The sequence below is a fragment of the Eleutherodactylus coqui genome, chromosome 1 (assembly GCF_035609145.1).
Source record: "Eleutherodactylus coqui strain aEleCoq1 chromosome 1, aEleCoq1.hap1, whole genome shotgun sequence".
Taxonomy (NCBI): Eukaryota; Metazoa; Chordata; class Amphibia; order Anura; family Eleutherodactylidae; genus Eleutherodactylus; species Eleutherodactylus coqui.
In genome coordinates, this window is record NC_089837.1 from 52,730,738 (window position 1) to 52,754,451 (window position 23,714).

At 42.7% G+C, this 23,714-nt stretch overlaps 1 protein-coding gene across 1 annotated transcript in view; it reads left to right on the forward strand.

Annotated features, from left to right (window-relative positions):
• Positions 1–14,243: 14,243 nt before the first annotated feature.
• Positions 14,244–23,714, forward strand: part of LOC136620981 (cytochrome P450 2K6-like) — a 47,541-nt gene continuing 38,070 nt past the window's right edge. Inside the window, exons 1-2 of the mRNA XM_066596129.1 lie at positions 14,244–14,447; positions 18,455–18,617. Coding sequence (XP_066452226.1) covers positions 14,265–14,447; positions 18,455–18,617 — 346 coding nt within the window. The 5' untranslated portion in view covers positions 14,244–14,264. The remainder of the gene's footprint in view (positions 14,448–18,454; positions 18,618–23,714) is intronic.

A 23,714-nucleotide genomic window follows, 5' to 3' on the forward strand; every position in this document is an offset into this window, starting at 1 on the left:
CAATCGTCCCTGTGTCTCCGCACTCCTGCACGGGAGCTAGCAGAACAGGCTGGTTCACAAAGTGGCCAGGGCAGTGCAGGAGATTTCTCTCCCCCCGCCCCCCCCCCCTTCATTCACACAACACAGCAGCCGTTCACTACTAAAAAGCGGCTGTTTAAACTGCACGATGAGCTTCATCGCTGATCGTTTATGCTGCATAAAAAATCAGCAATGAAGCTCATCACTTATTGTTCAATTTAAACAGGCGCCGTTCAGTAGTGAACGGCTGCTGTGTTATGTGAATGTAAGGGGGTGGGGGAGCAAGAGGAGAGAAATCTCCTGCACTGCAACCCCCCCCCCCCCCCCCCGTTGGCCGCTTAGTGAACTAGCCTGCTCTGCTAGGAGGCACAGGGACGAGTGTCAGGCATCGTTTGCCCAACTCTCATGTTGTGCAAATGGGGCTTTAAACAATAACCCAAAGCAGATAATCACCTAAAGAATGGCTGGAAAAAAAAAAAAGATTTTGAATTGCAATGGCCTAGTCACAGTCCAATGTTTAAAACAATTGACACGTCTGAAGAGGGTTGTGCATGCAAGGCATAGCAGAAATATTGATGAACTAAAACACAATTGGAGCAGGAATGGTGCAATGTTTCTTCTTCGTGTTGTACAAATATTATTTTGCTGGAATTGATTGCTGCTAACGGGAGGTCTACAAGGGATCACTTACATTTGCTCCCTACACTGTGAATGTTTGCTCAATAAAAGACATGAATGATATGGAACAGTTTGTGTGTTATTAGTTAGATTGTGTTTATCTATAATTGTGATAATTAGATAACAATCAGACCGCATTTTATTAGCAATCAATGCAGAAATCCAGGTAATTTCTAAAGATTCACTTAATTTTCTTGCAACTGTAAACACACTCTCTCACCTGTACTCTAACTTTCCCTATCAGGCGATAAGGACTATGAGAGGGAACTGTAAGGCAATGAAGGATAGATATGGAGGACATTGTCTTGGAAAGCATCATCTCTTCATAACAAACCTTTATGAATATTCTATATTCCTGCAATTACTCCTCAAATACTCTTACAATTATTTAGCCACTGGACCAATTAAGAAGTGTACGTTTCACACTGTAATAGGGATAACACATGGAGTTCGTTGCAAGAGGCTATAAATACATAGATAATATAGACTACTAGCTTACCCGTCGCGCGTTGCTGCAAAGACAGACAGACATACATTCATTTTTATATATCTAGATAACAACCAATCACAGCGCAGCTTTTTAAGGTTACCTCAGTGGTATAATATATAACAACCAATCACAGCGCAGCTTTCATGTTACCTCAGCTTTATAATATATAACACCCAATCACAGCGCAGCTTATATGTTACCTCAGCAATATAAAAAATATCAACGAATCACAGCGCAGCATTCATTTTACCTCAGCGGTATAATATATAGCAACCAATCACAGCACAGCTTTTATTTTACCTCAGCATTCTCAATATCCAGGAATTGTCTTGCGAAACGTTCGGCGGATGCATCATTTTGTAGTTGTAATGTGCTTGTAATGCCTTTTGCTTTTGTGCTTGAGATGGAAATCAAACGATCTTTGTCTGGGGGGGCATAACTGTCGACGACGCTCACACGCGCGCCACCTATCGTGGGATAGTTGTACTATGCCAGTAATCTTCCCAGGAGTGTACTCAACAACTTCCCATTAACTTTTCCTATTTATGACATAATCAATGCTCGTGCCAAATTTCAAGTTTCTATTACATCAGGAAGCGAGAAAATTCGATTCCGTACGTAAAATTTGGACACTAATTCTTTGGCGCTTTCAATTGAATAATCGAGTTGGGACCCATTAACTTTTCCTATTTATGACATAATCAATGCGCGTGGCAAATTTCGAGTTTCTATTACATTGGGAAGCAAGAGAATTCGATTCCGTACGTAAAATTTGGATGCTAATTCTTTTGCGCACAGAATTGAATAATCGAGTTGCGACCGATTAGCGTTTCCTATTTGTGACATATTCAATGCCCGTGCCAAATTTCAAGTTTCTATGTGAGAAAATTACATTCTGTACGCAAAATTTGGACGCTAACTCTTTTGCCCATAGAATTGAATAATCGAGTTGGGACCCATTAACTTTTCCTATTTGTGACATAATCAATGCTCGTGCCAAATTTCACGTTTCTATGACATTGGGAAGCGAGAAAATTAGATTCCGTACGTAAAATTTGGACGCTAATTCTTTGGCGCATAGAATTGAATAATCGAGTAGGGACCCATTAACTTTTCCTATTTGTGACATAATCAATGCTCGTGCCAAATTTCACGTTTCTATGACATTGGGAAGCGAGAAAATTAGATTCCGTACGTAAAATTTGGACGCTAATTCTTTGGCGCATAGAATTGAATAATGGAGTTGGGACCCATTAGCTTTTCCTATTTATGACATAATCAATGCTCCTGCCAAATTTCACGTTTCTGTTACATTGGGAAGCGAGAGAATTCGATTCCGTACGTAAAATTTGGACGCTAATTCTTTGGCGCATAGAATTGAATAATCGAGTTGGGAGCGATTATCGTTTCCTATTTATGACATATTCAATGCCCGTGCCAAATTTCACGTTTCTATGACATTGGGAAGCGAGAAAATTAGATTCCGTACGTAAAATTTGGACGCTAATTCTTTGGCGCTTACAATTGAATAATCCAGTTGGGACCCATTAGCTTTTCCTATTTTTGACATAATCAATGCTTGTGCCAAATTTCAAGTTTCTATGACATTGGGAAGCGAGAAAATTCGATTCCGTACGTAAAATTTGGACGCTAATTCTTTGGCGCATAGAATTGAATAATGGCGTTGGGACCCATTAGCTTTTCCTATTTATGACATAATCAATGCTCCTGCCAAATTTCACATTTCTATTACATTGGGAAGCGAGAGAATTCGATTTCGTACATAAAATTTGGACGCTAATTCTTTGGCGCATAGAATTGAATAATGGAGTTGGGACCCATTAGCTTTTCCTATTTATGACATAATCAATGCTCGTGTCAAATTTCACGTTTCTATAATATTGGGAAGTGAGAGAATTAGTGGCAGTGATGGAAATCGAACGATCTACGTGGGGGGGGGGGGGCGTAACTGTCGACGACGCTCGCACGCGCGCCATTTATCGTAGGATAGTTGTACTATGCCTATAATCTTCCCAGGGGTGTACTCAACAACTTCCCAAAGTTTCATGGCGATCGGATGAATGGTGTAGTAGCGCATAAAGGACAAACACACACACACAGACACGCAGACAGACGCATACATTCAATTTTATATATATAGATGTAGACTTACATATGAATATTATAAAACAATTAGGACAGCGCTCCACGAAAAATCCAGCGCAATATCTTAAAAGAAATAGATGAAGGGACTCACCCGGTGTCTGGCAGGGTATCCTCCACATCCTGGTGGGCATATAGTAATAGCCACTGAAGGGTCCTCTCAGTCTTCTTCCTTAGGGCTTAGTCACACGGGCGTTTATTGCCGCGATTTGCGCATGCGCATGCGTCCGGCGACTTTTTAAAACCATTGCTTTGCAATGGTATCGGACACATGAGCGCTTTTTATGCGCTCGTCCGATAAATTAGAGAACAGAAATCGCAGATCGCACCTATCTGCGATCTGCGATTCCTGTTCTCTTCTCTATATGCGCTCAACGGGGCCGACGGCAGCAGCGCCGACCCCATTGAGAACATATAGAAGACAAATCATTCTTCTCTGCCACAGCTGTAACAGCTGTGGAAGAGAAGAACGATGTTTGCCCATTGAATTCAATGGAGCGGCAATACAGCCGCTCCATTGAAAGCAATGGGCTGCCGGCGTGCGCGGGGTTAATTGTCGGGAAGGGGTTAAATATATAACCCCTTACCTGCAATGCATCCTTAAATGTGAAAAAATTAAAAAAAAGGATGTTCTCACCTGCTCCCGGCAGCTGGAGATCCCGGCGGTCGGCCTGCAGTGGGTGTGAAGGAGGTGTGACTCAGGCTTGCCCCTGATTGGCTCAGCCTGAGCCAATCAGAGGCTGAGCTCAGTCACACCCATTCATGAATTCATGAATGGGTGTGACTGAGACTTGCTTCTGATTGGCTCAGCGCTGAGCCAATCAGGGGCAAGCCTGAGTCACACCTCCTTCACACCCACTGCAGGCCGACCGCCGGGATCTCCAGCTGCCGGGAGCAGGTGAGTACATCCTTTTTTTTTATTTTTTCACATTTAAGGATGCATTGCAGGTAAGGGGTTATATATTTAACCCCTTCCCGACAATTAACCCCGCGCACGCCCGCAGCGCTTGCATTCAATGGAGCTGCTGTATTGCCGGCTCCATTGAATGCAATGCGCTGGACAGCTCCGGCCCGTTTCTAATGAAACGCGGCTAGGAGCAGATTTTCGGGCGATTTTTGGGCCGATTTTTCGGCGCCGGTCACGCGATTTGCGCATGCGCATCCGTCATGCGATGCGCAAATCGCGTGAAAAAACGCCCGTGTGACTAAGGCCTTATCCTGTAGTCACAGGAGAGCTGCTAAGATAGTATTATGCCTACTGCACAAGTGTAGGCACAGTGCGGTACAAATCAAATAAAAATAAAAAAAACATATCCAGCGCTCGCCAGAAGACAGTTGTTCCAACCCTTCAGCCAAAGTATTGGTTAAGTTATTTTTTTGCAATGTGTTTCGTCACACTCTGCGACTTTTTCTAGTTTTTTTTTTATTTGATTTGTTACATATGAATGAGATAGAAGTAAAATGGTAAAGCTCACCTGTGCTGAAGAATATTCATATTCTGTACTACAACTAGTATGTTATTCAGAGGCAATCAATATACTATAAAATAGTGTAAAGTAACTCTATCTCATGGATGATAGATATATACATACCAGTAAATACATTATTATTAGAGATGAGCGAGCATGCTCGTTCGAGCATTAGCATACTCGAAAGTACTGGGTGCTCGGGTGCTCGAGAAAATTTCATTCTCTCCATTGTCTTCAATGGAGCCGCGGCTGCTACCGGTGGCTCCATTTAAAACAATGGTCTGCCGACACCCCTGCATTGTTTTTCATGGAAGGGCTTTACATATAAGCCCTTCCCTGAAAAACAAGGATTTTAGTGTACAAAAAAAACTAAGATAAAAAAACCACTTACCTATGCACCGCTGCCGTGTCCCCCACGGGAATGAAGAACACATCCCCGCTAGTAAAAAAGAATTCCTTGCTGCAACATCTGCCTCATCTGTGACAGATGCGGCACAGGAATTCTTCAATTCCCTACAGCAGCTGTCACACATGACAGCTGCGATAGAGGATCCTGCTTCAGGCACCCCCATCAATGGATTTCAGGGAAGGGCTTTAAATATAAGCCCTTCCCTGAAAATCCAGTAAAAGTAGTGTAAAAAAAAAAAAAATAGATACCTCCCGTTAGCTGCCGGGGCTCATCCGCGTCTTCTCTGCGACGTCGCCGGCTCTGTAGTGCTGTTCTATCAGCAGTCGGAGATTTAAAATCCCTGCCTGCTGAAAGAGCTTATTGTAATTGGCTGTTACGCCGATTGAATGACAGGCGAGAGCTGCCTGTTAATGTTAGATTTGTGTGTCTGTTCATGCATTTTTACGTTGCCAGCGGGTGAACGTAAAAACGCATATGCTCGTGTGAAAGAGCCCTTAAGCTGAGGCAAAGCACAGTGTCTTTATGGAGCTTTTATGTTTTTATGTGTTTATTCTGCTCCTTGTCCTTCAGTGAAGAGTGGTGGCTCAGTTGTTAGCACTGCTGCCCTGCATTGCTGGAATTCTCTGTACAAATTCAGCCAATGCTAAATAATTGACCCAGAGACTCTGACAATCACTCACGTACATTCTGAGTTACTGAACCAGTTCCTGGTTCATACGTTCCGTCTGCCCATTAGACTCTGGGTGGAAGGCAGAGGAAAACGACAACCCGATACTGATATTCTTACAAAAAGCCCTCCAAAACCGGGCAACAAATTGGACTCCCCGGTTGGAAATAATATCCTTGGGAACCCCATGCAGGCGCACAATCTCCTTGATAAATATGGTGGCTAACTCAGGAGTGGTCAGTAGCTTCTTAAGAGCAGTAAAATGTGCCATCTTGGAAAATCTTTCGACGACCACCAAGATGACCGAGAACCCCTGGGACTCGGGCAGGTCGGTAATGGCCTCTCTGGAATGGGAAGGGGAAGAAGCGGGTCTTCAGGCCATCTCTGTACACTCTTCCCTCGGGCACAAATAGGACATGACTTGACAAATTCCCTGATGTCCCGGGACATTTGTCGCCACCAATGTAATTGGCCACACAGCTCCAAGGTGTTTCGGACTCCTGGATGACCTGCTAAGGCCGATGAATGAACTTCCTGTAAAATGAGAAGTCGCAAGGCATTGGGAACAAATAACCTCCCCTCAGGGAGGCCTTCAGGAACGGACTGCTGAGCAGACAGGAGTAACGCAGAGGTGTCAGATGTAAGGGCAGCTACCACCACTCCCGGGCCCAGAATACTCTCTGGCTGAGGCTCCTCTACCTCAGGTACCCCAAAGCTGCGTGACAAGGCATCAGCTTTGACATTCTTGGACCCAGGCAGATATGTGACTACAAAATTGAAGCGCGAAAAAAACAATGCCCACCTTGCCTGACCGGCATTCAAGCGCTTGGTGGACTCCAGATAAACCAAATTCTTATGGTTCGTGAGGACCATAATGATATGACGATCGCCCTCTAAGAAATGTCTCCATTCATCAAATGCACATTTTATGGCCAATAATGCCCTTTTGGCAATATCATAGTTGCGTTCTGCCTGATTAAACTTCCTAGAAAAGAATGCACAGGGTTGGAGATCAGGTCGACCGGAGGATTTCTGAGAGAGGACTGCCCCTACACCATGCTCAGAGGCATCCACTTCAATGATGAATGGACGATCTAGATCTGGCTGAGCCAATACTGGTGCTGTGGAAAAAGCCCCCTTGAGAAGTGTAAAGGCCTTCACAGTCACCTGCGACTAGGAATTAATCCTGGACCTCTTCTTGGTCAGGTCAGTCAAGGGTTTGGCCACCACCAAAAAGTTCTTAATAAATTTCCGATAAAAGTTTGCGAACCCCAAAAAGCATTGTAACGCCTTCAAGTTGGTGGGTTGCACCCATTCGGTGATGGCCTTGACCATGTCCATCTGGGTGGCTGATGGAGAAATGACATATCCAAGAAAAGCAATCTTCTGTACCCCAAAAAGGCATTTCTCCAACTTAGCATACAAAGGATGGTCTCGAAGGTGGGAAAGAACTATTCGTAAATGCTTGACATAGCTCTCCCAGTCAGAAGAGAATATCAGAATGTCATCCAAATATACAACCATGAACGTGCCCAGGATGTCATGGAAAATGGTGTTCATAAAACCTTGAAAGATAGCTGGCGCGTTACATAAGCTGAATGGCATGACTAGACATTCAAAATACCCCAGAGGGGTATTAAACGCCGTTTTCCATTCGTCCCCCTCTCTGATACCAATGAGATAATAGGCTCTCCAAAGATCGAGCTTGGAGAACCAACGGGCTCCTATAACCTGGTTGAGGAGATCAAGAATCAGGGGTAAAGAGTACTGATTCTTGATGGTTATCCTGTGCAAGGTTCTATAATCAACACAGGGCCGAAGACCACCATCCTTCTTCTCCACAAAAAATAACCCTGCCCCCTCTCAGTAATATACTCCTTCATCACCTCACGTTCAGGGACTGTTACATTATAAATTCCCCTCTTGGGGAACTTGCTCCCGGGAATAAGATCGATTTTGCAATCCCATTCACGGTGCAGAGGTAACGTCTCAGAAAGCTGTTTCAAAAAAACGGCAGAAAAATCCTCAGCATACGTTTCAGAACTTTAAGTGTCCCAATGGTTTGGAAAGGCGTTGACATGTGTCTCAGATTTACTTATTGACGGCATATTTAAACCATTTGGGTCTTTGATGAACTAATTCGGGATCCCCCCTTACAGACACATTTAAATACCTCCAGATCAATTCTTTTCTTCAAACTTTTCAAATACACAAGATACGAATACCAGAGGCAGTTTACCATGGTCTAGACAAGACTAACGCAAAATGGCAACTCAAAAACCCGTTTCTTCTATAACTCTATAGCAGATAATTTAAGAGAAGGAAAGAAATGCCATCAATTAAATTGGGAGAGAGATCTGGGATTAAGCATTTCGTCTGAGAGATGGATGGAGTCCTTTGATTGGGCTAACCAAGCAACTAAATGCGCAAACATGATTGAAACCCACTTGAAAGTACTCACAAGATGGTACTTCACACCATACCAACTCAAGGCCCGCCATTTATTAAACGACGCACACTGTTGGAGAGGATGCACGCAGGTTGGCTCACTCTTACACATATTCTGGTCCTGCCCCTCTATTGTACCCTTCTGGAAGGAAGTCTTTGCCTTATTAAAATCTGTGACAGGAATAAAGGCTTCTTTCTCTCCAAATATAGCTCTTCTGCTCTTAAAGGGGTTGTCCCGCGCCGAAACGGTTTTTTTTTTTTCAATAGCTCCCCCCCCCCCCCCCGTTCGGCGCGAGACGAACCCGATGCAGGGGTTTAAAAAAAAAAACCGGATAGTACTTACCCGAATCCCCGCGCTCCGGTGACTTCTTACTTACCTTGCGAAGATGGCCGCCGGGATCTTCACCCACTGTGGACCGCAGGTCTTCTCCCATGGTGCACCGTGGGCTCTGTGCGTTCCATTGCCGATTCCAGCCTCCTGATTGGCTGGAATCGGCACACGTGATGGGGCGGAGCTACGAGGAGCAGCTCTCTGGCACGAGCGGCCCCATTCAGAAGGGAGAAGACCGGACTGCGCCAGCTCATCTAATCGGGCGATTAGACGCTGAAATTAGACGGCACCATGGCGACGGGGACGCTAGCAACGGAACAGGTAAGTGAATAACTTCTGTATGGCTCATAATTAATGCACGATGTACATTACAAAGTGCATTAATATGGCCATACAGAAGTGCTGAACCCCACTTGCTTTCGCGGGACAACCCCTTTAACTCTAAAAATACTTCATCCCCCGACTAAACAGTTAATAGGTAATATACTCTTAGGGGCAAAACTGCTTATTACAAGGAAGTGGCGCACACCTAACAGTCCTCTGATTGAAGATTTAATCCACATGGTCTCTGAACACAGCATATACGAAAAAGTTTTGGCCCTTAGATACAACACATTAGACAAATATGAACATATGTGGAATCTGTGGCTTAAAAAATTTCCAACATGTCTTCACCCCTGTTCTACCCAGTTTTAAATATTATGTAACTTTCTAGTCATGTTACACTTTTAATTTCTTGCCTACTGAAATACTCGTAAGATTTACTATTAAAATCTGGTTCACAATAACTATACGAACAATTGATGTTGTTTACAAACTTTATAAATAATCTCTATTAATGAATATGTCAAAAATTCATCAAAATGATCATATGAACAAATGTTGTGGTGATTGTACATTTTCAAGATTTTTCACCATTGACTCTGTACCGACGTCATCTCACTATAATATGTATGTTACTCATGTGATACCAATAAAAACCGATTGATTTAAAAAAAATTTAAAAAATCCTCAATATACGGAGGTAACCCCTTGACCTGACAGTCAGTAGAATGCACCTGGACTGAGACCAAATGCTCGCTGCAACCCTGCCCCCATTGCACTAGTTCAGAGGTGGACCAATCAATCTGGGGATTGTGAAGCCAGAGCCAGGGTAACCCAAGGACTAAATCAACCGAAAGGCTTTCCATCACCAGAATGTAGCACCCCGACAGAAAAAAACAGTTGAGAAGTACTCGTACTGATTAACCCTGCTGACAACGAAGCGGAATCAATACCTAAGACCTGGATCGCAGGATTCACTGGTAAAAGACATGCAGACATAGACCTGACAAATTGAAAATTAATGAAGTTCGCGGCTGCCCCCGAATCAATGAAGGCCCAACTGTTGAAGTTATGAGCATTATAAGAAATAGCAAACAGCACAAACAATTTGGAACATTCCGGAAGTACCTGAGCTCCTAGGCAATCCCTCCGGACAGCGCCTAGGAGCAGAAGTTTTCTGGCAGTTGTTTCTTGAGGCAGTCGGCAACCCGATGACCTGGATCTCCACAATAAAGGTATAATCAATTCCTGAGCCTGAATTCCTTGCGACATAGACCCCACTTCCATTGCCTCAACTTCGTTGGTAACAGAGATCATGGATGGATTCTCGAACTGGGTCACGGGCAGTTCGGTCTGAGTCTTGTATCGGGCCCTAAGACAACGGTTGGCCTTTACCGCGATAGTCATAGCCTGCTCAAACATTTCGAGTTCAACAACAACAGTCATTCCATCTAGACTTCCCACAAAACTGACGAAACTTGGAACAGAATTCTTTCGCAGGGCGTCTTCCTTGACGCAGACTTAATAATTTGCTCACGGCGTACCCAGCCCTATCTGGCTAGTCATAAATCTGTCCAAGGGCCTTAAAAAAGGCATCTACAGATTGGCGAGACCGTGAGTCAGGAGGTAGCGAGAATGGCCAGTTTTGAGGGTCGCCCCTCAAACGTGAAATAATAATGCCCACCCTCAGGTATTCAGAACCCGATGAGTGGGCACGTTATTCGAAGTACAACCTGCACGCTTCCCGGAAAGAGAAAAACATTCTACGGTCACCAGAGAAAACGTCAGGTAGAGCAATCTTACGTTTGACCCCCGACTCCGGGACTGCAGCAGTTGTGACCGGAGTACTGGTAGAGGTCTGCACCTGTTGCTAGAGCCGAGTGGACAGGTCTTGCACCATACCCATCAAAATTTGCTCCTAATTGGCAAGCGCAGCAGCAGCCTCCATATCAGAAGTTAAACGGAAAGGTCGCAGCAGGTACCAAGCAACAATATGGGTCAGTGTTTCTGTTAGGGAATGGCAGGGGCAGATGGACAGGGAATCCCTATGCCAGCCCTCTCCCTTGTCCCTACCTACTTGCCCCCCTGGGCTAGGCCCCAGGGCAACAACTGGGTGACGGTCCCTGCGCTGCACTAGTGACAGAGACCCAAGGAAGGACGGACAGGGAGACAGGCAGGTGAGCACCATGTAACTGACAGGAGGCAAAAAGCAGCAGATAAGAGAGTAGTCGTAAACAAGCAGGGTCAAACCGAAAGACACGTGCAGAGTACAGGAGGGCAAACCAGGGGCAGAGTCAAAACGCAAGGCTGAAGTCAAACACAAGCAGATCAAATATTACGGGCATAGGCAGACAAGTCTTAAACCAAACACTGGCAATCAGGGTCTGGGCCAGCCAGGTATAAATGCAGAACTCTCCGCCCAGAGGGGCGGGGAGAAGTCACATGACGACCAGAGGGAATCATAAAGCCTGACATCACAGTGTGCGCCGGGATCAGCGCTTCTAGCAGCGCTGCTGAGTGAATACCAGCAGGGGAGCTGCGGCACCCCTGCCAGTATTTACTAATGTGGTGAGCGGCCGACGACGGCGAGTGCCAGCTGGGAAGGCTCTGAGTGCCGCCTCTGGCACGCGTGCCATAGGTTCGCCACCACTGCCCTAGACCATAAATATTTGTCATAAACATGTGTACTGTGACTATAACAACAGTGGAAAGATTATGTTACTTTTGATGTCTGTTATGTTACCAAAATAATTGGACTTCCTGAGTTTTACCACAAATTCTGGCCTGAAAGTGGGTTTCTGAGGTATGCTCACCCATCTAGGTGGAGGAAAGATGGCGTTCCCAAGAGCACAATACCCCCTAAGTCGCCATAATATTTATATATGTGCAAGTAAAAGCAAGTCATTTGGAATTCCCTGGATTTCTGCAATGATTACTAATATATAAACACAAAAGGAAAATAGGAGTATGAAGCTAATTAGTTTATTGGACATGTATAAATACATATAACACACAACACGAAGATAAAACCGGGGTTCCATTGGATAAGATTTTAAAGTGCACGACAAATCTCAATATAGCAGAGAAATATATAGGTCCCAAGGACTCCGACTAATTGTACACAAACATATGATAAAAGTAATAGTACACATCAATAGTGACAAAATGTACAAGGTAGAAACAGAGTCACTCAGTCAATGGAGGCCAAGCAGGCTGGAGATCTTTCTGGCCACCTGCCTCCATTCACAGTAAACAGGCCATTGCTCATAGAAGAATGACAGCCTGTTTACAGAGGCTGATCATTCTTTGATTTTTATGCCTAATGAAACTGAATGAACGAATTAGCATTTGTCGTTCAGTCACTGCTGGCATTTACATTGAATGATTATTGTTTAGATTCCTGCAATCCAGCGAGAATCTGAACAATTATTGTTCAGTGTAAAAGGGCCCTGACTTTAAATCAATACATTTTACAAAAGAATGTAAGAACAGCAGTCGAGAACCTCCAGCTGAAGAGACATTGGGTGATGCCAGAAGACAGTGACCCAAAGCACACAGGTAAATCACCTAGCGAATGGTTTAGAAAGAAGTCAGTGTCCTGTACATAGCCCTATTGAGATTCTGTGGCATGACCTGAGGAGGGCTGTACATGCAAAGCATCCCAGAAATATTGATGAACTAAAGCACAACTGCAGGGAGGAATGGTCCAAAATTTGTCCTCCATGTTGTAGAAATCTTATTTGTAGGCTTAGGTAATATTTGCTTGCTACAAAAGGGGATTCTTGGGTTATTATAAGAGTTCACATTATTTCTACTAGCACTGTGGATCTTTCCTCAATAAAAGGCATAATGATACAATGTTTCCCTGGAAATAAGACCCTGTCTTATATTACTTTTTGTCCCAAGAGAGGCACTGGGTCTTACTTTTGGGGAAAGTCTTATTATACTTAACTAGCAGGCACTGTCCAGGTTCCTCCCGCTGCTTTCTACAGCTGCGACACACTTCCCGCAGTCCTCAGCTGCTTATACAACATCACTTTCTACTTACGGGATTCATAAATCCCGCCTCCAGATAGCGATGGCTGTGATTGGTTCTTTGACCGCTGCTCAACCAATCATTGCAGTGCTGGATGAACCAATGTGATGGATGTGATTGGTTTATTCAGCGCTGCATTGATTGGTTGAGCAGAGGTCAAAGAGCCAATCACAGCCATCACTTCCTGGAGGTGGGATTTATGAATCCTGTAACCAGGAAGTGATGTACGAGCATCTGAGGATTGCGAGAACTGCGCCAAACCATGCAGAACCTCTAGAGAGCAGTGGTGGGGACCTGGACCGTGCCTGCTAGGTTTTTTGTTTTTGTTTTTTTTATGTAGTGTAACTACATTATTTTCGTGGTAGGGCTTAAATTTCAAGCCTCCCTGATAATTAGACTAGGGTTTATTTTTGGGTAGGTCTTATTATCGGGGGAACAGTGTGCAATTGTTTGTGCTTTACTAGTTTTGTTTGTCTCAAAATGTGACTTGGATAACAATCAGACCAATTGCTGTTTTGGCAGTGCATCCCCACATATAAATACAGGGTGTGCAGTCAACCCACAGTGACAAAAGAGAGGGACATGAAACCCCCACTGATCAATCTTGGTGAATCTTGGTATAACCATAACTGCTCTAATGATCGTCTAGAAAGATGAACTTTAGACTGTTGTGTTGGCTTTTATACTTATTTATTTGTACATATCCCGGCATTTGAATTGAATCCAGCAGTTATATGCCAGTTATTTGACTAACGATTAAATCTTTTTCATTCTGTTTGTACTGTGAACCCTCAGTCCTATAGATGTTATGGGCTGGGTATCTGGCCAGAGTTCAACTATATATATCTGATTACACTTCTGGTTTTATACAATGTAAATCAGAACTGGTAAATCAAGCGGATGAGCTGGACCCAGTCTACCTTCCAGTCACAATCTAAACACTATCAGGGACTGACCGAAAAATAAATCTTATTGGGATCATTGCAGGATCTTAGGTAAGAAGAGCCATATGAGAGAGATAAATTTTGTTAGTGCATTGTAATAATAACTCACTATGTTAGATAATGTAGTCAGCTTATCTGTAGTTCTATGTCAAACCAAATGGTTTTGTAGTGGGTTCTACCTAACATTAACTTAGCTCTTCTACTCTACATACATCAGATGTCATCTGTTACCTACAGTATACAATCACATTTATATCTGTCTTTCCATAGAAACCTTTCCCGGCACCATGGACCTCTCTGATCCCACCACGTTGGTTCTGTCTGTCATTCTGTGCCTTTTTGTTGTCCTATTTTTCTACGGACGGAAAAGAAGTGGTAAATATAATCTGCCCCCCGGACCCAGACCGCTACCCATCATTGGAAATCTACACATTCTTGACCTGAAGAAACCGTATCAAACACTTCACCAGGTAGCATTCAGATTGTATGACTATTGTATCCTGAAGGGGTCGGGAGGCAGGAGAATATAATAAGCTGCATACAGTATAGAGCAAATATCTAAAGGAATTGTCCACTTTATGCAATACAATCCCCTTTGAAGGAAGGGTCAGATCATAGGAAGTTGATCAGTAGATCAGTAGAGACAGGGCTGCACACATATGCTTTCACCTTCCCCTTGAAGTGTAAGAAGAATGTGGGGGCCAGAAAAAGTTTTGAACAGCGATCAGCTAATATTTACATGTAGTTTTACTGTGAGACCACAGAATTATTTTTACTGGTGGTCCCTAGGCACCCTAGTCTGACAGACCTCTAGTGGTCATTCAGTGTTACTGCTTTTGGCTCCTTTTGCAATCTAGATTTATACTATTTCAGTGATTGGCTGTCGGGAGGCCACATGTTGGGGAAGTTTCTGGCACTAGAAAGAATAATTTTTGCACCACATGAGAGCAGAGTACACCAGCAGTTATGTGAGAAGGTAGGAGCAGTTGCCTGTGGGGATTATGTACCAGGCCCCCTGGCATGGCCTTGCATGCTGAACACAGAGAAAGGAATAGCTAGCAGGTGGGTTCTGTATGAGGTCCTTTGGCACGGCGTACATACAAGAGCCACTATCTGGCCTATGAGCTTAGTGGAAGGATTTGTTGACCAATGGGGGACCTCGAACAGATGATGATTTTTTGCTTAAATAGCCTGATGTCTGCTGCTGCTTTGTGTCCCTTTGCTGCCAAAATTAAGAGCAAGAGAAACCATTTGTACATCGTAGTCTTGATACATGGACTTTGGGTCTTGTAAGTTGTATGAACCATGGACTGTTTGTTTTACAAAGAACTGTGACTGCAGATTATCTTATTGATCGTGGCACAGTAATCCTTCATGAATTGCAGATCCACTTTGAGTTATACTTGCAACAGACTATTTACTGCAAGAAAAAAATGTGATTGTTCTCAGTTAGAGGAATTAAGTAATCTTGTAAATAAGATACCTTTTAATGGCTAACAGGAAGACATGATGTTACAGCGAGCTTTCAGGCCTCTCAGGATCCTTCCTCAGGCATAATGGAACAAATCTAAAGAGTATGTAATGCACATACATGATCACATGGGAGGGCACAAACATAGTAAATTTAATTTGCACTAGATAAATACCAGAGAAAGAGAGTAAGATGGCACAGACATTTTTGGATTAATTGTATTTAGATACATACCAGGGAGGGATGAACATAACAGTAAATAAGTAGTCCATTGACAAGGAATGGCAAAGAAATGTGAAATCTCTCCTTCAGACCTACAAACAAGTAAGATGGAACAATACATCTTTAGCACCACCTATTGGATGGCAGCATTAATTCAAATCAATGTATCAGTTTTTACCAAGCCTGTAAAACAATGATTTGGAATAGCACCCCTTCTGGGTGCTCTCCTTGAGGAGAGACTATGCCATATACCGACCCACTCACCCCCCAGATGTCTCCACACACTCCCTTAAGGACATCACTCTTCAGACCTTTCATATTCTCCACTGATGCAAGAACCCTGCTTCAAGATTCATCCCATCCTTGACGATTATCAAAAATTTATAGTCCCAAATTCTTCTGTGACACTGCGACTTAAAGTTGCCCTTCAGTATGATAATTCTCATCTGCTCTTTGCTGTGTCCGTTACCACAAAAATGTTTTGCCACAGGCAATTCAGTCTTTTCCCCTCTAATTGTGCGGTGATGAGATCTCATCCTGGCTCTCAGTTTTTTGTCCTGTTTCCCCAATATAAAGCCCCCCAACAGGACATTCACTGCACAGGATCAAATAACGCAAACACAACAGCACTTGTGCATACCTTATCAAATAAGGGAGGCTCCTTTCGGTGTATATTGCGAGCTCCCAAAAGGAGTCTGGATCCAAAATGACAATCAAGCTAGGAAATGCCTCAGTCTTGCTACATTTATTCTGCCATGTGGCCCCTCACCTCTATGTTTAGGTCTGGTCATCCTTTATACTGTAACAGGTGTAGTAGAGAAAAATGAAAAAAAGCAGGGCAGAGCATCTTTGGAGGGTGAAGCAAGGACATCTGATTGAAAGTTCCAACTGATTATGCATTAGTCTTAGGAATTGGTGTATGAATTGAGTTAAGAGTTCATGAATTTGTTAGGATTTATTGGGAGAATTAAGACACCACTATCAATTAATAACTGGATCGTGAATTCAAAAGGCTTTTATAAACTGTTCTTGAACTACATATGAATTGAACTAATGAACAAATTGATTATGAATTTTTAACCACACCAATGATCAACTGCGCATCTGCTATAAACCCCATTTATTACTATTCGTCTATGTATTATTAATATTGTCACCCATTACTTGTTTATCAGTTTGTCGTGTAATTGCTTTGTGCTCAATATATTTTGCCCATATAATCATTGATATACACTTCTAAAAAAAAGCAAGAAAAATATCACTGCACACACTCCTAACATGTAACTTTTATTTATTTTAACTGTCTAGGAAACTAGGTGTGGAATAAAAGGCAGAGGAACCAATAAGAGTTCACAAGGCCTAGTGGGTAGTCAGGGTGCATAAATAGCATTAATGCATGATGTTATTACATAGGCCACAATAGAAGCCTGTGAGGGTATACGGTATAGGCTTCAGCTAATATAACCTCACAAACAGTTGGAAAAAAGGGAGTTCACCTCTTGTTGTTTCCTCTGCCTTTATTTCCACACCCAGTTTGGGACCCAGTAAATTTGTCTTAGTATCTGGGGCTTGTCTTGGAGCGGTTTAAGTTATTAGAGCATTTTTATCCTTTTTCCTCTGAGGAAAAGGTCTTTTTTTCACAATATCTTTTACAAACGGCGTTAGGTTCACACAGTGTGTGTCCTTCATCATCTACTTTGGGGGCATAACTTTGGTCAGTAATGTTTCCATCCCACAAACATCGTCATTGATCATCATTTTTGGCTGACCTATGCCGTTGCACCTCAGTCCTGTTTGGTTGTGACTAGGGGCTCAGGGGTTGTCTCCATACCAGTACCCCGGTCCGTTTATTGGTAGATTTCTATACCTTTGTATTTATTTGATATTTATCAGCCCTTATTTTTTTAGACAGTTATAATAAAAGTAATATTTTAGTGGTGTGCTCGGTGACATTTTTTAATACTTATACTTAAACTGTTCTGTGATTAGTAGCTATGGGCAACAGAGAACGTTTTCAGAAATCTGCTCCATAATTGTTGTCCAGGTCAGTTTTCATGGAGAACCAGCCTAAATTACACAGTTATTGAGGAATGCTTGGGTTTCTTAGCAAGAGAACCACCATGTGCAATATGTTTTTTCTGCTTTTCATGTTTTCCTATCTTACTCCACACTAATATACACTTAAAAAGTTTTTTGCATTGTATATGTTTTTTTTTATGAAAAAGTATTCTCTCCATCTACCTGATGAAGAGGTTTAATATCTCAAAACGCATTCCCCTGCTGGTTCTCAAAGAAGATTTATTTTATAAGACTGGTATCTCTATTAACAGCATTCCATCGTGAAAAAGTCTGGCCAGGCTGCTAGCCTTTTTATTGTCACATTCTATCCATAGATATATACTGCGGGTATCTTCAAATATGATGCTTCTGCAGATTACTTCCAGTTCAACACCCTTCTGGGGTGGGTGCCTATGAAAAATCACTTGCTGGTATGTACAGGGATCATAATCATATGCATGTACTTGTTAGTGATTTTAATGCACAGGGTATATAGTCAATTGCTACTTAAAGAGGCCTCTCCCAGTGACTAGCTGGAGGTCCCACTGTCAGGACAGCCCCAGGATCAGCTGCTATTGGCAGCACAAATGTACTCATGATTTATAGGGTCTTACTCTGAATGGGCTCCACTGCTCACTAAGAGCTCTGCCAAACAAATTGTTAGTTTATGTGCGCCATCCTGGCTTTAGGCCCCAAATAATAGCTTCATCCTACTTCACTTTGCAGCTCTCTAAGAAGTATGGACCGGTATACACGATAAAACTAGGAGTAGAGGAAGCTGTTGTACTGTGTGGATACGATGCAGTGAAAGATGCCCTGGTCAATCATGCTGATGAATTTTCGGGAAGACCAATTGTGCCAATTATTCACGAAATAACAAAAGGACACGGTAAATATCTTCTTATTGCTTCATTAGTATTTGTTACATTTTTAATTGAACAGATTCCTAGAAAGCCGATATCCATCTGCAAGGCCAGGATCAAATTTACGTCATATTCCAGCTGCCTAACCCCATAAATAGAGAAAAAAACTGTAGCCCTGCGCTACTTGCTATGCAGAACCAATTTAAGGTATCACAAAGGTCAACCTCAGGTTAAAATCAAGAGGTTTATTATTACAATAAAAGAGGTCACAAACCTCATGTATTATCAATATACTTGCAAATTATACTTGCGATGCGTTTCCGCGTACTGAACGCCTTTCTCAAGCATAAGACATCATAAAAAAGTCATGGTATAAATAGAAGAAAGTAAATTACATACCCATTGTAAAAGTTTATTGCAAATGAGCGAGTTCCGATGCTGAGCTCCATCTTGGCAACGGGTGATGACGTGTCCCTAGGGGTGACGCGCCGTAGGGCGCCCTGGGATCGTGAGAGCGACGTCAGAGGCTATAGCACGTGACTCGTCTCCCGGAGACACGCCCCCCTGAAATGTAATAGGAGCACAGCGGTGCGTTCCATTAGAAGGACGAACTTTTAAATTCCTATCTTGTATTTGTTTTCTCTCTCCGGTGCTATTGGGGGAATAAAAGAATGCAAGCTATCTTTAAACAGAGAGATGGTGAGGGAACACTTAGCTAACTTAAATGAATTCAAGTCTTCAGGTTAAGATGAATTACATTACATTGGATACAAAAGAAAGCAGCAGAGGTAATTGTTGAACCACTAGCCGTAATCATTGAAAATTTCTGGAAAGCAGGAATAGTCCCAGAGGATTAGAGAAGGGCAAATGTTGTCCCTATCTTCCAACAAGTAATAAGGTAGGCCCAGGAAACTACAGGCCTGTGAGCCTGACTTCTATACTGAAAAAGATCTTTGAACAAATTATTAAACAACATGTATACAAGTATTTGGATGAAAATTGAGTGATTAACCAGAGCCAATGGGGTTTGTAGCTAAGAAGTAAAGCCAAACTAATCTGATTTCCATCTATGACAAAATCATGGACTGGGTTGATCAGGTAAATACAAGTACATATAGTATATCTTGAATTTAGTAAATCATTTGACAAAGTATATCATAACATCCTTATTGAAAAATGACCAAATATGGGATCGACAAGGCAACTGTTAGGTGGATGCACAACTGGCTAAGTGATCATACTCAAAGAGTGGTCATAAATGGCTGCACATCCAATTGAAAGAATGTCTCAGTTCGGGTACCACAAGGCTCTGTCCTAGGACCAGTGTTGTTCAACATTTTTATAAATGATCTAGATGAGGGAATTGAGGGCAAATTGATTATATTTGCTGATGACACAAAGCTAGAAGGGATAGGTAACACTAAGGAAGAGAGAGGATTAAAAAAGATCTAGACAATCTTGAGGATCTGGCGGCAACTAACAGAATGGTATTTAACAGAGAAAAATGAAAAGTCCTACATCTGGGCAAGAAAAATTAAAAAAACACATACAGTATAAGATGGGGTATGGGGCTAAGCAGCACGTGTGAAAAGACTTGGATATCCTTATAGATCACAGACTGAATGAGTCAACTGTGTGATGCAGCAGCAAAAAATGCAAACACAATTCTGAGATGTATTAAGAGAAGCATAGAGTTTAGGTCATGTGAGGTAATTATCCTCTCTACTACTCCTTAGTCAAACCTCATTTGGAATACTGTGTCCAGTTCTGGGCACCCCATTTAAAAAAAGACATAGACACTAGAGCAACTTCAGAGAACAGTTACTACAATGGTGGGTGGACTGTAAATCATGTCCTATGAGGAATGGTTAAAGGATTTGGGAGTGTATAGCTTGCAAAAAAGAAGGCTGATGGGAGAATTAATAGCCGTCTACAAATATATGAAAGGCTGTCACAGTGCAGAGGGATCATCCCTATTCCCATTTGCACAAGGAAAGACTAGAAGCAATGGGATAAAACTGATAGGGAGGAGACAAAGATTAGATACTAGAAAAAACATTTTGACAGTGAGGGTGATAAATGAGTGGAACAGGTTACCATGGGAGGTGGTGAGTTCTCCTTCAATGGAAGTCTTCAAACAGGGTCTGGACAGACATTTGTCTGTGATGATTTAGTGAATCCTGCATTGAGTAGTGGGCTGGACACGATGACCGTGGAAGATGCCTCCAACTCTACAATTCTATAATTCTATGTAGCTATTGCCCCAATACAAATGTGTGTGTGTGTGTATATATATATATATATATATATATATATATATATATATATATATATATATATATATATATATTAGAGATGAGCGAGTACCAAAATGCTCGGGTGCTCGTTACTCGAGTCGAACTTTCAGTGATGCTCGAGAGTTCGTTTCGAGTAACAAACCCCATTGAAGTCAATGGGTGACTCGAGCATTTTTGTATATCGCCGATGCTCGCTAAGGTTTTCATTTGTGAAAATCTGCAAAACACAAGAAAGTGATGGAAACGACACAGAAACAAATAGGGCAGGCGAGGAGCTACATTTTGGGCTGCATCTCAAGTTCCCAGGTCCCACTATTAAGCCACAATAGCGGCAAGAGTGAGACCCCCCCCCCCCACACTGTCAGCGTAAAGATCGTTCTCCTCTGCCACAGCTGTAACAGCTGTGGCAGAGAAGAACGATGTTAGCCCATTGAATTCAATGGAGCCGGCAATACAGCCGACTCTATTGAAAGCAATGGGTTGCCGGCGTACGCGGGATGAATTGTCGGGAAGGGCTTAAATATATAAGCCCTTCCCTACAATTCATCCAGAAATGTGTAAAAATAAAAAATATATATATACTTACCTGGTCCCGGCAGAACGATGTTAGCCCATTGAATTCAATGGAGCCGGCAATACAGCCGACTCCATTGAAAGCAATGGGCTGCCGGCGATCGCGGGATGAATTGTCGGGAAGGGGTTAAATATATAATCCCTTCCCTGCAATTCATCCAGAAATGTGTAAACATAAAAAATATATATATACTTACCTGGTCCCGGCAGACGGAGTTCAGCGCGGCAGGCTGCAGTTCTCCTGAACTGCTCTGAACAGCTGTGAGTAGTATTCAGCAGCCGGGGATTTAAAATCCCCGCCTGCTGAATGAGATGCCTCAGCTGAGAGCTGCCCCTGAGCCAATCAGAGGCAGCCCTCACTCACCCATTCATGAATTCATGAATGGGTGTGAGTGAGGGATGCCTCTGATTGGTCAGGCTGTGACCAATCAGAGGCATCTTATTCAGCAGGCGGGGATTTTAAATCCCCGGCTGCTGAATACTACTCACAGCTGTTTAGAGCAGTTCAGGAGAACTGCAGCCTGCCGCGCTGAACTCCGTCTGCCAGGACCAGGTAAGTATATATATATTTTTTATGTTTACACATTTCTGGATGAATTGCAGGGAAGGGCTTATATATTTAACCCCTTCCCGACAATTCATCCCGCGATCGCCGGCAGCCCATTGCTTTCAATGGAGTCGGCTGTATTGCCGGCTCCATTGAATTCAATGGGCTAACATCGTTCTGCCGGGACCAGGTGAGTATATATATATTTTTTATTTTTACACATTTCTAGATGAATTGCAGGGAAGGGCTTATATATTTAAGCTCTTCCCGACAATTCATCCCGTGTATGCCGGCAGCCCATTGCTTTCAATAGAGCCGGCTGTATTGCCGGCTCCATTGAATTCAATGGTCAGTGCTCGTTTAATCGAGACGAGTACCGCGTGGTGCTCGTCTCGAGTAACGAGCATCTCGAGCACCCTAATACTCGAATGAGCATCAAGCTCGGACGAGTATGCTCGCTCATCTCTAATATATATATATATATATATATATATATATATATATATATATATATATATGCTAGTTTTATCTTGGTCTGATATCCCTTTATATCTGAAACTCCCAGCCTCTTTTCCCTATATAGTCATGTGATAATTCTTTTCAATAATTTTGATTGGGTTTTATAATAAACAAACAAATAAAATAACAGAGAGCTTACATATTTATTGCGTTAGAATACAATTACCGTGACATAGATATTTTAAGAATGTAATGCATTGCTGAATAGTATTCTAACCAGCTCCGATTCACTTGGGGTTATGTGTTCAGTTTCTAGTCAGTTTCTCCGTCTGTATGATGCTGTTGTATAAACCCTACCAGGGAAACTATCTAGAGGTACAGACAGGCACTTCTATGACAGCTACTGTTTATAATCACACACAGTTCCTTTAACATAGTTATAAAAGAAGAGATCACAGCTCCTCCGGACTGCATACTTGTGCTCCACAGCTTATTTAGGTGAATATAGAAGATAATGAAAATTAAACTTTCCTCCCAGCAGACATAAATAGTATAGCCTGTAGCTAAGGCTATGCTGATGCATCATGGGATTGATTTGAAAGTGAAAAAAGTTAAAGTTATAGCTCCAATAAGTTATAGCTGTTTACTTCTATTACAATAGTGACCTTCTCTTTACATATCTGACTGCTGCAGCCAAAAGCTAGCGTTGATGGTCTCAAGATGTGTCCTGATGAGGCCAGTCGTTGGCAGTAATGGTCACATATGTATGTAATATGTCACTGCTGCAGCCAAAGTAATAAGGGAAATGATGACAGGACCAACAGGGGACTAGAGCAGTGAGTATGCCAAAATTTTTAATAGAGATGAGCGAGCACCAAAATGCTCGGGTGCTCGTTACTCGAGACGAACTTTTTGCGATGCTTGAGGGTTCGTTTCGAGTAACGAACCCCATTGAAGTCAATGGGCGACCCGAGCATTTTTGTATATCGCCGATGCTCGCTAAGGTTTTCATTTGTGAAAATCTAGGCAATTCAAGAAAGTGATAGGAACGACACAGCAACGGATAGGGCAGGTGAGGGGCTACATGTTGGGCTGCATCTCAAGTTCCCAGGTCCCACTATTAAGCCACAATAGCGGCAAGAGTGCCCCCCCCTCCCAACAACTTTTACTTCTGAATAGCCCTCATTAGCAATGCATACCTTAGCTAAGCACCACACTACCTCCAACAAAGCACAATCACTGCCTGC